Here is a 14,761-nt window from a genome sequence, read left to right on the forward strand (position 1 = left end):
TTATATAGTTTTAACAAATAAGTAAATAGTTTTAGTAAATAAATAAACAGCACAGAAAAGGACATTTAATGGTTTGAGTGGCAATAAAGTAAAAAAAAAAGATTTTCAACAGCACAAGAGCAGTAAGCACATACAAAATGTACGGTATATGTATAAATAGAGCAGATGCTGGAAAAGAAATTATGAGCACATCATACTTTATTGTGAACAATAATAAAGCTCTTTAGACATCTGTGAAGCTATAAATTAGCCTAGGTTTTCACACAGAGATAGCTACATCATTTTTGCAGATCTGGTATGTTTACTGTTAGTTTTTTATCTTTCTAAACAGAATGATCACTGTAACAAATACAAGTTGTGAGAGAGCCTATGTAATAAGTTGTCTCACGTTTTACAAAAAGATGCAGCCAAGAATGCTGGTTATAATATTTATGAGTGTCAGCATCATGTTTGTGGTATAACAATCATTTACACATCATATGCACTTTATTTTAATAGTTACTGCCCAAGTAGGCCTACTTTACAGGTCTACTTTTGAACAAAAACCTCAGTAGTGGACCAAGTCATTTCATTTGCTTTTAGAACCAAACAGAATTTAGAACCATATTTTTAAAATTGTCTTTTAAAATGCTTTATGCCTTTGTGCTTCAAATGTATATGACAAGGAGTGAATGTATATGGTAGATTAGAAAAGGTCAGAGAACTAATAAAATAGGAAAAAATAAATGTTGCAATACAAGTGTTGGATTTATCAACACAGGCAATTTTCTCATTTTAGAAAGCAGCTGCAGGATTAAGTCTTGTTTTTGGAGGCATTACTATTTTCTTTTACTGACTTTCATGCTGCATATTATGTTATGTTATCTACTCATCTCTCTATCTATAGATGGTTACACACACAAATGCAAACACACACAGAAACATGAAAAGATGAAAAAAGGGTCTAAGTCCAACTTACTTAGAGGACTGATAAAAACTCAAACCACATATTCTACCTGATCATATTGGGTCACATTGTTTGTGTGTTCTCCAGATCCTCCTTTCCACATTATTTGTTAAAAAGGAAAAATATTCACAGTTTAAGCAGTATTTTTACAGGTTAGGTGGTAAAGTCAGATGTCTTTGTCTTGAAAGTCTGTCATTTTTTTTAAACGAGTGTAAATGTAGAATTCAAATGTATGTCTTGGTCTTTGTGCATGGCCAAAAGTCACATTTTACACAATTGCTTAAATCTGCATTTTGTAAATGAAGCTAAGGGCATTTGATCCCTCCACAGTTCATGTGTGCTCCTACTTCACTGTCAAGATGCTCGCGGAGTAAAAATAAACCCGAGCCGTGTGCCTGGCAGCAGCGTTTCCCCCAGGAGTCTGTGTCCCAGTCAGTGTGCTAACAAATTCTCATCAGGTGGGGTAGAGGGTGGAGAGACCACAATTCCCAGCATGAACACGCTGTTTTCTCACAAGCGTGGCAAAACCCCTGGCAACAGCAGCACTCGTGCTCATCAACAACAGAGACTGAGTTTTACATGATTAGAAAAATACTTGTAAAATGTAATTCACTGCTACATTATTGTAGCAGATCATTTAAACCTAAATGCTTTTAATACAAATTCTAACTCAAAAAAAAAATCCCAGTATAGATAAAGTTTGTTGACACCTGACACTTAAACGTACAATATTATGTGTATTAAATGGAACTTATTTCCCATTTACTGCTCCAACAGTCTCCACTCTTCTGAAAAGGCTTTCTACTATATTTAAAACGTGACAGCTGGAATTTTCAAATGAATTAAATAGCAAATAAAATGTTAGATATATTAGATTTAAAACACGTTGACTTAATTTGCTTATGCAACTATAGCAAAATTGATCTGCTGTGTGAAACTCTAAATGTGTGAGAGTGTTCACATCGATACCCAGTTGCAGATAAGGATGCTCGGGTAGAACAGTGGTCTTACACACTAGAATGCTAGGACATCAGTGCTAAGTGTTCAAACGTGCAAGTTCGAATATCCCCAGGCATCCATGCAAAGGCGCTTGGCATTGTTTAAGGGAGAGAAGGTTGGATGGCATTACTTTCTGCTTCTCTGCTATATGCAATCTCCAGAACAGGGTTAGCAACCAACAGACTATAAATAATGTACAACTTACTAATCAAACACAGGTCTGTAGGACACTTGAGTTGTTAAATCTATAAACATGAACCAATTAGTTATTAGTGAGCTTTCTGAAAATCAAGGGACTTTGATGTTGATTGTGTAATATCACATTGTAACCACCATGTGTCATCATCTGCTGATGAAATGCTGTTTAAACATGTGACTCTGCCTCTTTTTTCTCCTCCACATCCCTGGAGCACTTTTATTTCGGCTGTAATCATGGCCCCAGAATTGCAGTTATTTAGTGTGTTCTAACAAACAGCTTGTAATAGCTGATTAATGAGGACAATCTGAAATAGTGGACAACATGAAAAAAGTTCCCCTCTGCCATGCCATCGTTATCAAATATGGGTGCATGCTTGGGACAAAAAAAGCAACACAAAAAAGCACATACACAGGAAAAGGTTTAATAACCAAGCACATAGGTCTAAGCACAAATAATGTACACAAATACCTACTCTCAGCTATAAGAGCCACTAAGTCCAGACTATAACATGTTAGATAAGAACAAAGGATCGTAAATTTACAAGAGGGCATTTTTCAGACATTCCCCAGGCTATTAAGGGTATCCAGGAGCAAGCGGCATGAAAATGTTATATTGTAAAACATATTAAATCGTAACTGTCTTGTTGCACAAAATTTTGTGTAATGCCCAAGAATATATATAGAGACCGAGTTATTGCTTCAATCCGCCTTACTCTCATCAGAAATTAAATGTATGTTTATAATACTTTTTGCCAACATAATAGCCATTTGACTCTAAGAACTAGCTATGACCAGCCATCGTAAATGAACCAAGGGGGAATAGATTAGCATTAGCAATACATATTTTTTCATTCAAATAGAGTTTGCATAATCATGAAGTGAGGCACAGAAGGTATGGTTTACATCCGGGTTTACAGACCCACATTTCTCATTTTATTAAAATCCAGCCAACTTGAATTAAATTAATGGCATGTAACATAACACTGGAACTGATTATTTGGCAAAGAAGGGTAAAACAATATATGTACTGCATTTTGCTGCTGCATGTGCCTCCATAAAACAATCAGTAAAAAAGCCACTATTATAAACCATGCTTAAACCAAAGATGTTTGGTGCCACACTGGCCAATACATTGTTTGGCCACTAAATCTGTCTGGCTGCATAATACCAGCCAAAGTCTGCTTGTCTGTGAAAAACACACACCACAGCTTATAAGCACAAGGCAGTCTGGCAAACTTATGCCTTAAACCCTAAAGATACTTTTTGACTATGTGACCAGTCCTCTTTAACGTAACATATTGATCAGATTGATATTAAAAGAAGAAACCCTTTATTTATTAAAAAGCACTTTTTAAAAAGCTTATGTGTTTTACACATTTCACAGGAGCACAATGAAATCTATAGTAACAGTTCTTTCTTTGGAAAATTCATTAGGACAATTTCTAATAGAACAAATAAGTGTAAATTAAATTTGAATTGCTTGCTGGGAGCCTTATGGCAGAAAATTACATGAGCAATGGGTGGTTAAACTAAATTGGTTTAACAAGACAAAATTGAATTTCCCTGATACTGGAAAAGTGATTGCAACTCTGGGGCCAGTTCCAATGATTAGTAAAGCAGAGGATTTCTAGGTGTCTTATTTTCCATATTTTTAGATAGTGTAGAGAGTGGTCTTTGTGGGCAAATGACTATAATGTACATGTATGTAAATTGTGATTCTCAGTATAAAAACTGTAAATGTGTGTACATTTTGTTAAAAGACTGTAAGAAGTATATACTGTATGACTATATAAACGGGTGTATTCTTGTATGAGTATCTATGATGTACATTTTGAAGTTAGAATATATTTTGTACACGTCTGTACATGTGTTTATCGTGTGTAACGATTGTGTCGGATGTGAAAATGTGTGGTTTAAAAATTCAGGGTGTATTTTATTTTTAGGTTGTTGTTAGTAATGATAGTTTTAAAGCTTCTTTCCTGTGTAAAAGCTTCATGGCCATGAACTCTCTGTGCTGAGTGTTTTCTGCACTCCTTCACATTGTTCAATGTTAGTTCATGTTTAACTGTTGTTCAGTTACGTTTGTGTTATTATTTATGTCATTTAATATCATCTGGACTTGCACATCTCAGTTTAGTCTGACTACATTTCATGTTGGTTATTAATATTTCACATATTTACAGACCTTTAGCTAAATCATCACTGTATTAATGTGTTGAAATGTTAAAAAAGCAAAAGAGAACTATAAAATCAAATATTACAGAAATGCACTCTGGAAGTGTGTTTTTTAACAACAGAGATATTTATTGTAAATGTAAGTAAAATTTGATTCTGTTTAACTAGTGCAATATTATTTTTTTAACTTGCTTATTGTGAAACACAGCCATGCCTTTTCACTATTTTTTTTGCTTTGATCTTATAATGATGTCTGTGTTGTACTAGTCGTAGGTGCAAAAAGCAATATTTCTGCAAGCACTGTAGACCATAGATGGACTGTGGAACCCATGACATGTGAGGTAATATCACAGTCACAAAGCCTATTGTGAACTGCAATGGAAAACGTGACAAAGCAGTTAGGCTTTTTGATTTGATATGACCCCATACCACAGCACACCCTGTTTAATAGGGTTTACAACACATGTATGTACTAGCCACTCTTACTCTTAGCTGTACCAAGGACTCTTCCGATGTCAGTGTCATTGATATTGTACAGTATTTCTGATACACTTGGGGAGAAAATGAGCTATGACTACTGTATATGGACCATCACAAAAACTATCAATAAAGAGTTGATTCTCAGGTCTGTATTTTGTTCTCTTTCTTAAAATATAAATAAATGATTATATAAAGTTGTTTTAAAAAATAATAAATATATTCATTACAGTAAAGAAATAGCATTTTCCTAAAGGGTACATCCCCAAATGCGTCACGATGGCTAAGTGGGTAGCACTGTTGCCTCACAGCAAGAAGGTCCTGAGTTTGATCCCCAGGTGGGGCGATCTGGGTCTTTTCTGTGTGGAGTTTGCATGTTCTTCCCGTGTCTGTGTGGGTTTCCACCGGGTGCTCCGGTTTCCTCCCCCAGTCCAAAGACATGCAAGTGAGGTGAATTGGAGATACAACATTGTCCATGACTGTGTTTGATATTAAAACTTGTGAACTAATGAATCTTGTTTAATGAGTAACTACCGTTCCTGTCATGAATGTAACCAAAGTGTAAAACATGACGTTAAAATCCTAATAAACAAACAATTAAACAAACATCCCCAAATGAGTGACAGGATTTTAAACCAATCACCTATAAAGGTGTAAAGACAGCTATTATTTTTTTTATATGCTTATGCTAGTAGCAGCTTTGCTAGTGTGCTACCTGTGTGCTAATGGTCTCTGTGTATGTCTCAAATTTTCAGAAATAGTGCTTGTCATATTAAATAAACAAGACACAATTGTCTATATTTAACTATAATGATTTTACAGTGCAGTAATCTATACTGTGTGCAGTGAAGCGTTAGTGTTTCAGTCAGTTAGCCCAGAGCCGTAGATAGAGAGAGTTGCGACACTCCTTGATCTCGCCGCTACGCGGTCACGTGGTTCATGTAACCCTCCAATAGTTCCAAACAAACCCGGCGCTGTCATGTTATCATATGGGACAGGCAGCAGTAACTGACATATTAAACGGCAAATAATAAAATATTGTACAGTTTCTGGGTATTTTCACCTGTCTTTACATTTACTGCATCTGCTTTAATGTCAATATAAAGTGGAAGGTATATAAAGTGGAAGATTGATGTTTATAATGACTTGGTAATAGGTCGTTCTTGTTAGCACACAGTACATTATATTAGCATACATTACATAATGCGATATCATTAAGTATTAGAGACAATATACAGTACAGAGATTAAAGTTTTTGGGGTTTTTTTTTTGCATAAACTAATCTCCCTTCACTCTCCTGAGGATTCATAATAATAATAATTTTGGTTAAACACTAAGCCATGTGGCTGGATTCATAAGGTTTACCTGCACTGAATGAACAGATTGATAAACACACTACCGTAACCTTTAACATTATAGTGCAGGTACAGGAAATAGCATTAATTCATCTCTTATTTCATGAGTGATTAATAATTGATTCCTACATGTAATACATTAATGAATTCATTATGAATATGCACAAGTTCATTTTGTCTAATGTAAGTGGTGGACAAGGTACACAAACCATGTAGTTGAGTTCAAGTAGAGATATCGAAGGTAAAATATTACTCCAGTAAAAGTAGTAGTGAAAGTAAAATACTCTTTACCTCCACTTGTGTAAAAGTACTAAAGCATTTACCTTCAAATGTACTTAAGTATGAAAGTAAAAGTAGCATGATTTATTGTGGTCCTAATGTTTTATTATCATTTCTGTAACAAGACTCTTGATTAATCAACTCATTTTAGGTGAAAAGACTCTAGTGGCATTAATTAATCTGACACTATTTTTTCCTCAGTATTTTCTGAGATATGTGTTCACAAAGCAGGATTTCTCCATGTAACTTAGGTCTAATGTAAAATCTGTTCAGTGAGAAAATAGTTAACCCTTGCTCAACCACACAGCCTTTATATTTTAAGACACTGACATACAGTACAACATAAGCATGTATCATGACAATCTCAACAAACGGCAATGTTTTGCCTGGTTGATGAGATCATAGCATGAGAAGAGAGAATGACAAATTTAGGTTTCAAATATAGGGATTTATTTAAGAATTCCTCAATGTAAGAGGAAACAACAAGACAAGACAAAATGGTGAAGTATGAGCAAAAATGTATGTGTGCAAATAAAAAAAATGACTACATGTAACATTTTGTAGATTCACTGTCGTACCATGGTTGGCTGTGCAGCATTTGGATGCACCAATCGGTCAGAGAAAGGAATGCAGATGTATGGCTTTCCAAAGGAAAGAGACAGAAGAAAAAAATGGTTAGCAATGGTCAGCAGAAGCAACATGACAATCACACAAAACTACAATAACAGAAAACTATGTCAAGTAAGTTATATGTAAAGTGAAATAGAAAATTATCTGTGGTAAACATTTCAAAGTGATTTGTTTTTAAACAAAGAGCACATTAGAAATCCAACTGACCATTATGGGGTATGTCTAAAGCATGTGTGGAAGCTGAACTTGCAAGCCTTTCTGCAGGCACATTTTGAGGAGGATCAATTCATTTCCACAAAAAAAGGCCAAATGAAGTTGAGGGCTGATGCCATTCCCACCGTATTTGTACATCGCTCTAGGCCTAAGAGGAGGAAGGCCCCTTCACTGAGACTTCCAGAAGAACTGCTAACAGTTACTGCAGTGACCAGTGACCACAACTACTATGCTACAAATACATGTGGTATGATATTGTACATGTGAACTCTCAGTAATATATACTACTCTAAATCTGAAAAAGTTGGGATGGTATGGAAAATGCAAATAAATAAAGCAGTGATTTAGAAATGTATGTAGTTGTATTGAATTGCAAACAGTATGAACAAAGGATATTTTATCTTTTACAGCTTTATTCCATTTATTTCATTCGCTAAAGGCATGTACAAAGGCATGCATCCAGGAAAGTTTTTTGGAAGCAAAGATAGGGGGAAGATAATCACTTTATCAGCAAATGTGTAAGAACACTGTTAAAAACCTGTGGGAGTGGAGGCATTTGGGTTGTACCATTGTACATGAAATATTCCATATGCATACTGTCTGCAATGAAATTAAATCCAACTAAAAGTACTTTTACAAATAATTCATTTCTTCATTTACATTCACCATACCATCCTAACCTTTTCTGATTTGGGTTTCTAATAATATTCCTCGTTTCACATCAGTTCATGTCTAGCCTACATTCCTGCCATGTTGTTAATCAGCACATTATTGTTTTTAAAGAAATTGAGGGAGAATTTGAGGAAAGAGAGGGTGCAGATTGTGGCAAATGTGAGGTGAATGAGATGGATATTCCAGTACATCAAATGCATCCAGTGAGTGAGCATCTAGGCAGTCAGCATCCAGTGAGTGAGCATCTAGGCAGTCAGCATCCAGTGAGTGAGCATCCAGTGAGTGAGCATCTAGGCAGTCAGCATCCAGTGAGTGAGCATCTAGGCAGTCAGCATCCAGTGAGTGAGCATCCAGTGAGTGAGCATCTAGGCAGTCAGCATCCAGTGAGTGAGCATCTAGGCAGTGAGCATCCAGGCAGTGAGCATCCAGGCAGTGAACCAGGAGCCAATCAGCCAGAATTCAGTCAGCAAGATCTGAAAGAGGAACTGAAAACTGAAAGAGCAATGAGAAGAAGAGCAGAGAGCGCACTGAAACAGCAGAAAAAAATAAATGCAGCACTGAGGCAGAAAAACATTATGATTCAGAAGAAATGAAACTGTAAAAAAAGCAATAAAAATCCGCTTCACTGCAGGTACCACTGGCTACAAAATGCTCCAGGAAATGCAAATTCCACTACCGGACATAAGAACCATACAAAGAAGGATGCAGCACATTAAGCTGGAGCCAGGAGTATTAGGGGAGGTATTTGAGATGCTAAAACTGAAAGCTGATGGCCTCACAAAGTTTGAGAGGGAGTGTGTGCTTACTTTGGACGAGATGGCCATCACTCCGAGTGTGGAGCTGCATATGGGGACAGGCAAGGTGTATGGGGATGTGACGCTACCCAATCACACAGGAGCTGCAACACATGCCTGTGTTTTTATGTTGGCAGGAATCACCACACGATGGAAACAGATAGTGGCATACCACTACAGTGGTAATTCCACTGATGGGGCAGTATACCGGCCAATCATCCTTACCATAACAGAAATGGCAGCCTCTATAGGGCTTCATGTGGTGAATGTCACAACAGACATGGGCAGCCCTAACCGAGCAATGTGGAAGTCCTTTGGAGTTCACCACAATCAAACATCGGTCCCACATCCAGTCCAGTCGCAAAGGAGGCTTTACTTCATGCCAGATGTTCCACATCTGGTAAAGAACCTGAAAAGTGCTCTGGTCCGTGGACAGACGTTTATCATTCCACCAGATGTGGTTGGAAAGGAAAAACTTTCATCTAATGAGGTTTCCATTGGTCCATTACAAGATCTGGTAATATTTCAAGAGGGGATGCCTTTAAAAATTGTTCCAAATCTTTCCAGAAAAACACTTCAACCCAGCCACTTCGAAAAAATGAAGGTGAGCTCTGCGATGCATGTCTTCAGCAAGGCAACAAGTGCTGGCCTCAAGTACCTGGTGGAAGAGGAACAACGGCCCAAATTTTATCTCACAACATCTTGGTTTCTAGAGCAAGTTGACCACTGGTTTGATCTTATGTCCTCACGCCATGTCATCACAGCCTTGAGCCAATTCAAACCAGATGAGTATCAAAAAGCCATTAGCTTCCTACAGGACATGATCCATCTATTTCGTGGTCTGAAGATCGGTTGTAAGGGAACCTGGAAACCAGTACAAACCGGAGTTGTGATGGCTACATCAACAATACTGGAAATCCAGCAAGACATGCTGAGCCAGGGACACAAGTTTGTGTTGACAAGCAGATTCACACAAGACTGCCTGGAAAACACCTTCAGCTGTATTAGACAGAGGAATCCTGTCCCAACTCCAGTGGAGTTTAGTTATGCACTGCGAGCAATTACAGTTGGACAGTTTCTGTCAACAGTGAAAACTGGAAGCTACCAGGAGGATGAAAGTGACCATTTAGCAGACTTCCTGGAGACAACTGACAGCTTCTGTAGTCCTGGTCTGAGGGTGGAGGAGCTACTGGATTCAAGAGCAGCACCTGAACTAACAAAAACAGACACATGTGTTTTATACCATCTTGCAGGCTACATTGTTAAGAAGGTAATCACTAACTCTACAGTTTGTGAGAAATGCAAAGCTGCAATTACAGGCAACAATGAGAGTCCTGATGGAGAATGCAGCATTTTACTACGACTGAAAGAGTTCAAGAGGGGTGCTCTTTACCAGCCATCAGATGAAGCATTTGATCTCATCTGTAGAGCTGAGCAGCTGTTCCGGGTGAGAACAAGTGTTTCCATCATGGAGCTCCATGATGCAGTGACATTGCTGGAAAGAGAGGCCATGCTCCTGGAAAGCAAGCTTCCCTTATGCCATGATCTAAAAAAAAAAATTATCACCAGGTACATCAGGCTGAGGTTACGAATAGAGTCTAGGTGTATCAGAGCTGCAAGGAGGGAAAAGCAAATTGATGATGGGCATCTTGGAAGTAAGAGTCAGAGCCGAAGGGCAAAGAAGACCAAATATTCTTCAGCACCAACAACTATGACAATTACATCACTGTCAAGTACCTTGATCAATGCCATAAACATTAGTTGTGAACCTGCAGCTGCAGTTTCAAGCTGTGGAGGAACTGGAAGCCTGGTTGCTCCAACAGCCTCATCAACACTCATATAACCTCATAAGTCATGCCAGCCTAGTCGTTGTTATGCCGGGTGGCACGGTGGCTAAGTGGTAGCACTGTCGCCTCACAGCAAAAAGGTCCTGGGTTCGATCCCCAGGTGGGGCGGTCCGGGTCCTTTCTGTTTGGAGATCTGAAAAAAAAAAATGTTAAAAATCCTAATAAACAAACAAACATTGTTATGTCAGCTTCTTCATCCCTTTGGTTTCATGTGTGTTTTATTTTTGAGCCTTTATGATAATGTTCTAATATTTTTATTAATTGTTTTATTAATTGTTTTCTATCATTAATCTAATATTGTTCCATCGTCAATCATTAATACTGTTAATACAAAAATATCCCTTGTGAAAAGGAAGTACACTTAAGAGCACTTAAAGTATATTCTTTTGAGGTGAAGAGTACAATTTTCATTTAACATACTTGTGAAAATACACATGGAGCAGCTTCTCTCACTGTGTCCTCACTCGTTTTTCCTAAGAGGTTGTCTAAAACCAGCAAGCTAGCCAGCTAATGTCAGGTTACCCAAATCAATTTTCATTCATTTTAACACAACCATGCACTAAAACGGCAGTAGTGCAGCTAACATTAAGTGTAAACATAAACCAGTTGATAACCAGAACAATTTAAAATGTAACTTTACCCTACGTCAACAACTAAGAGTGATTTGACTGAAACTCAGCAGTGAAACAACCTCGATAGCTAGCTAACTGGCTAAGCTAAATTCGGTTATACCTATTAATTAAGATAAACATGTAACATTTAGTGCTGAGAAAATGCTAAACAATAACAGTATTAAGTATATTAATGACATTAAATTCATAATTTTTTTAAAACAAAGCAACATACAGCTAAAAATGTTTGATAAGTAGTGGAAATGAATGGGGCTCTATGGGTTGTTTGGAACTATACAGAGCTCCACAACCCGGAAGCTGCACAGAAAATATGTCCCGCCCCCTTTCCAACGGTTCCCTATGGGAGTGTCGCCACTCTGTTCTCTCTACCGCTCTGAGTTAGCCCATAGCCATGCCTTTGTATAGACCAGGTGTGCACAACATACGGCCCGCGGGCCACATCCGGCCCGGCAAAACTCTCGATCCGGCCCGCCAAATGAAGTGCTGATGCATTTTTAAATAAATGATGCTGTCACTTTAAATTCACCGGGTAATTCCATGAACTTGCGACTGAAAAGTAAATGATGTAAATACAAGTTACTTCAGCTGTACCATGTGTTTGTCCAAACCAAGTACGAGTAAACAAAGAAAAGTGGATCTCGAGCATATAAAATTTAACCCTGAATGGACTTACAGGTATTTTCTCATGTCTGCTGTGCTTGCGACCACATTAATCAGTTGGTGTCAGACCAATGTTATTGGTCAGTACCTGATGTTATGTAACTGTATTTAGTGCTGGGCGATTTTCACGATTAATTCTGTTAGTTAAAATGAACGTTTTCACATGATGTTAGAATGTGACAATCGCGATTGTTTACATACTTTATATTTTAATTAAAATACCAACATGTCACGAGGCAGAAACTGACCAGACGCTCGCGGAATATAAATCAGGGAACGTTTAATATTAAAAGGGCAAAAACAGTGTACAAAACCCTGCAGAGTCCAAAACCAGAGGATAAACAGACAGGCAGCAAACGGAAGACAACAAGGATCATACACGGTAACGGTTAGATTCAGAAATAAGGACACAAACACGATCGACAAAACTTCACAACGAGACTAAAACTGAAGAGTTTAAATAAGATTCATGGAACCGAACACAGCTGAACTGAATCAAAACTCCGGTGAGCGCGATCAGGATTGGCTGACCGGGGACATGTGGTAGTTGAAGTATTATTTGAAAGAAAACAGGAGATGAACTATTTAGTAGAGCTTTGTTTTATTGCCCTTCAACCCACGCATGCGCATATGACATCAAGCATAACTCTGTTTTATGTGTTAACCCTTTAACATCCTAAAGGTATATTACAACATCCCCCCTGTTTAACCATAACACTTTCAGTATTATGGTTAAACAGGGGGGATGTTGTAATATACCTTTAGGATGAGCTTGGCTGTTCCACTGAAACTACCAATCCTGTCAAACTGATTGGGGTATGCCTCCTTTAGCTTGGTGATATCAGATATGCTTTTTGACGAGCAGAGTTTCTTAAGCTGAGTTTTTTGAGTATTGCCTCTTTCCTCTGCCATCATATCAACATTGACAGTTACCAGATTCAGCAATTCACTTGTGGGTAATCCAACTACAGCTGGCCCTGGTACGTCCACAACGTAAAACTTTGCAATGACCCACTTAGACTCCTTGTACTGGCATGAAATGTCAATGACACCAAAACAAGGAATCTCATCACCGCTATATGATGTCAGTTTTATGTCGGGTGCTGGTCCCAGTTTTTTCATGGCATGATTGTTTGTTCCATACATTTGCATAAATGTACGCAATGGGAGCGTATTCCCAGAAGCACCTGTATAAATTTTCAGGCGTAGTGTATGTGTACAACCTGACATGTGAGGTGGTTTTATATTCAGAGTTGTGTACGCTTCATCTCGGGGTGGTTTGACATGGATGCTATGCATGCACTTTGCACTGACAGTGATAGAATAAAAATGTCTTTGGTAACAGCATTCTTCGCTGTTTTGATGATCATTATCATTGTCATCATTGCTATCAATGTGTGACTCTCCCCTTTGCTTATGTTCCTTCTTCGGGTTAGGGTATGTGCGATGCTTGTTGTGTGGTGGTCGAGACTTACTTTTTCGGTTACAACTGGAGTTTTGTTTCCGCTGTCTGTTCTTTTTGCAGCACTTCATCCAGTGACCTTTTTTTCCACATTCAGAGCACACATCATTATATGCTGGACACTGGTGTGGCTTGTGGTGTGTATCGCATCTCTGGCACGTTCGACCTCTCATCATAGCATGGATTTTTTCAGTATGTGATAACCCAAGCTGATGTAACTGTTCATTGCCTGCTGACAAAGCTTCATATTTTCGCCCTTCTGCCAGCACATCAGTAATGAGGTATCCTTTAGGTTTGCTGTAAAGATCGTTTCGCAGAGCATCATGTGGAGTGCTTGCAATGATGAGCTCAATTAAACGTTCATTGAGTTCTTCATCTGTGAACTGACATTTTAGTGCTAAAGTTCTGGCTCTAGTCACAAAATCATCAATGCACTCTCCTGGTTTTTGTCTGTACTGCATTAATTGTAGTCTGTGAATTCTGAAATTAACATTAAGTTTTAACTGACCTTCGAAAAAGTTCCATAACGTGTTTGGCACTTTTTTTTCATCATCACTAAGCCCACTGGCATTCAGCCGTTTCAGTCCTTCATCTCCAATACCACGACATATTTTCCTTGCTTGCTTTGCTGCATCTGTTATTTCATCATCTTCAAGATAAAGAGTCATTTTTTGTTTAAATAAGGACATTGCCTCACTTAGGTCTTGGTCGGACCAGTTCATCACAGGTAAGTGCGCTGCCATTTCGTTTGTTTGGCTCTGTAATCACGCACGTCACAGCTCTCACTAAGGATGCGCAAGGAAATTTTATGTGAACTCAGTGAAACTCTTCCGCTGGTGAACTTGTACTCGGGCTTCTTGATGTTCCGCTGAGAAACAGTGCACAGTGGCTCAAACGGCATGAACTATGCTTGCTTTTCTTTTATAATGATACCGCGATAGCAGTGAGCGTGAACTTTTTCCCGCGATTCACCAGTTTAGGTAACACAGAAGCAGTAGTTACCCTCCTTACAACGTTTACATGCAAGGGATAGTTTCAGTCCTTCCGGGCGAACCATTTACGCTGCCACCATGAAGTATTATTTGAAAGAAAACAGGAGATGAACTATTTAGTAGAGCTTTGTTTTATTGCCCTTCAACCCACGCATGCGCATATGACATCAAGCATAACTCTGTTTTATGTGTTAACCCTTTAACATCCTAAAGGTATATTACAACAGTAGTCACGTGACAGTCCAGGGGCTCATGGGAATTGTAGTCCATATGGTTAGACGTGGAATCTGTAAAAATGAAATGTGTGGCCCTCTGGTTTAGGTGTTTATGTGAAATCGGCCCTTGGTAAGAAGAAGTTGTGCACCCCTGGTATAGACTTTAGGTGCTAAGCTAATGAAAATCGAAACATTAACTTTTTTGCTATATTGTA

At 38.3% G+C, this 14,761-nt stretch overlaps 2 protein-coding genes across 2 annotated transcripts; one reads left to right on the plus strand and one right to left on the minus strand.

Annotated features, from left to right (window-relative positions):
- Positions 1-6,856: 6,856 nt before the first annotated feature.
- On the minus strand, positions 6,857-14,462 carry LOC134318174 (uncharacterized). Its single transcript, XM_062998974.1, has 3 exons — positions 13,353-14,462; positions 8,134-10,718; positions 6,857-7,070 (listed from the first exon to the last, which is right to left on the minus strand). The coding sequence occupies exons 1-2, from the start codon at positions 14,080-14,082 to the stop codon at positions 10,591-10,593; spliced, it is 858 nt and encodes a 285-aa protein (XP_062855044.1). The 5' UTR covers positions 14,083-14,462; the 3' UTR covers positions 6,857-7,070; positions 8,134-10,590.
- On the plus strand, positions 6,998-8,537 carry LOC134317995 (THAP domain-containing protein 6-like). The gene is made up of 3 exons (XM_062998740.1): positions 6,998-7,170; positions 7,324-7,519; positions 8,056-8,537. Exons 1-3 carry the CDS (start codon positions 7,009-7,011, stop codon positions 8,535-8,537), a joined length of 840 nt encoding a protein of 279 aa, XP_062854810.1. The 5' UTR covers positions 6,998-7,008.
- Positions 14,463-14,761: the final 299 nt, after the last annotated feature.

Source organism: Trichomycterus rosablanca, chromosome 7, assembly GCF_030014385.1.
Source record: "Trichomycterus rosablanca isolate fTriRos1 chromosome 7, fTriRos1.hap1, whole genome shotgun sequence".
Lineage (NCBI taxonomy): Eukaryota > Metazoa > Chordata > Actinopteri > Siluriformes > Trichomycteridae > Trichomycterus > Trichomycterus rosablanca.

Coding starts and splice junctions, on each gene's coding strand:
- LOC134317995 (XM_062998740.1), top strand. CDS start 7,009: ATGGTTGGCTGTGCAGCATTTGGATGCACCAATCGGTCAGAGAAAGGA. Junction 7,171..7,323: donor ATAACAGAAAACTATGTCAA/GTAAGTTATATG, acceptor GCCTTTCTGCAG/GCACATTTTGAGGAGGATCA. Junction 7,520..8,055: donor CTATGCTACAAATACATGTG/GTATGATATTGT, acceptor TTGTTTTTAAAG/AAATTGAGGGAGAATTTGAG.
- LOC134318174 (XM_062998974.1), bottom strand. CDS start 14,082: ATGGCAGCGCACTTACCTGTGATGAACTGGTCCGACCAAGACCTAAGT. Junction 10,719..13,352: donor CTCCAGTTGTAACCGAAAAA/GTAAGTCTCGAC, acceptor TTTTTTTTTCAG/ATCTCCAAACAGAAAGGACC.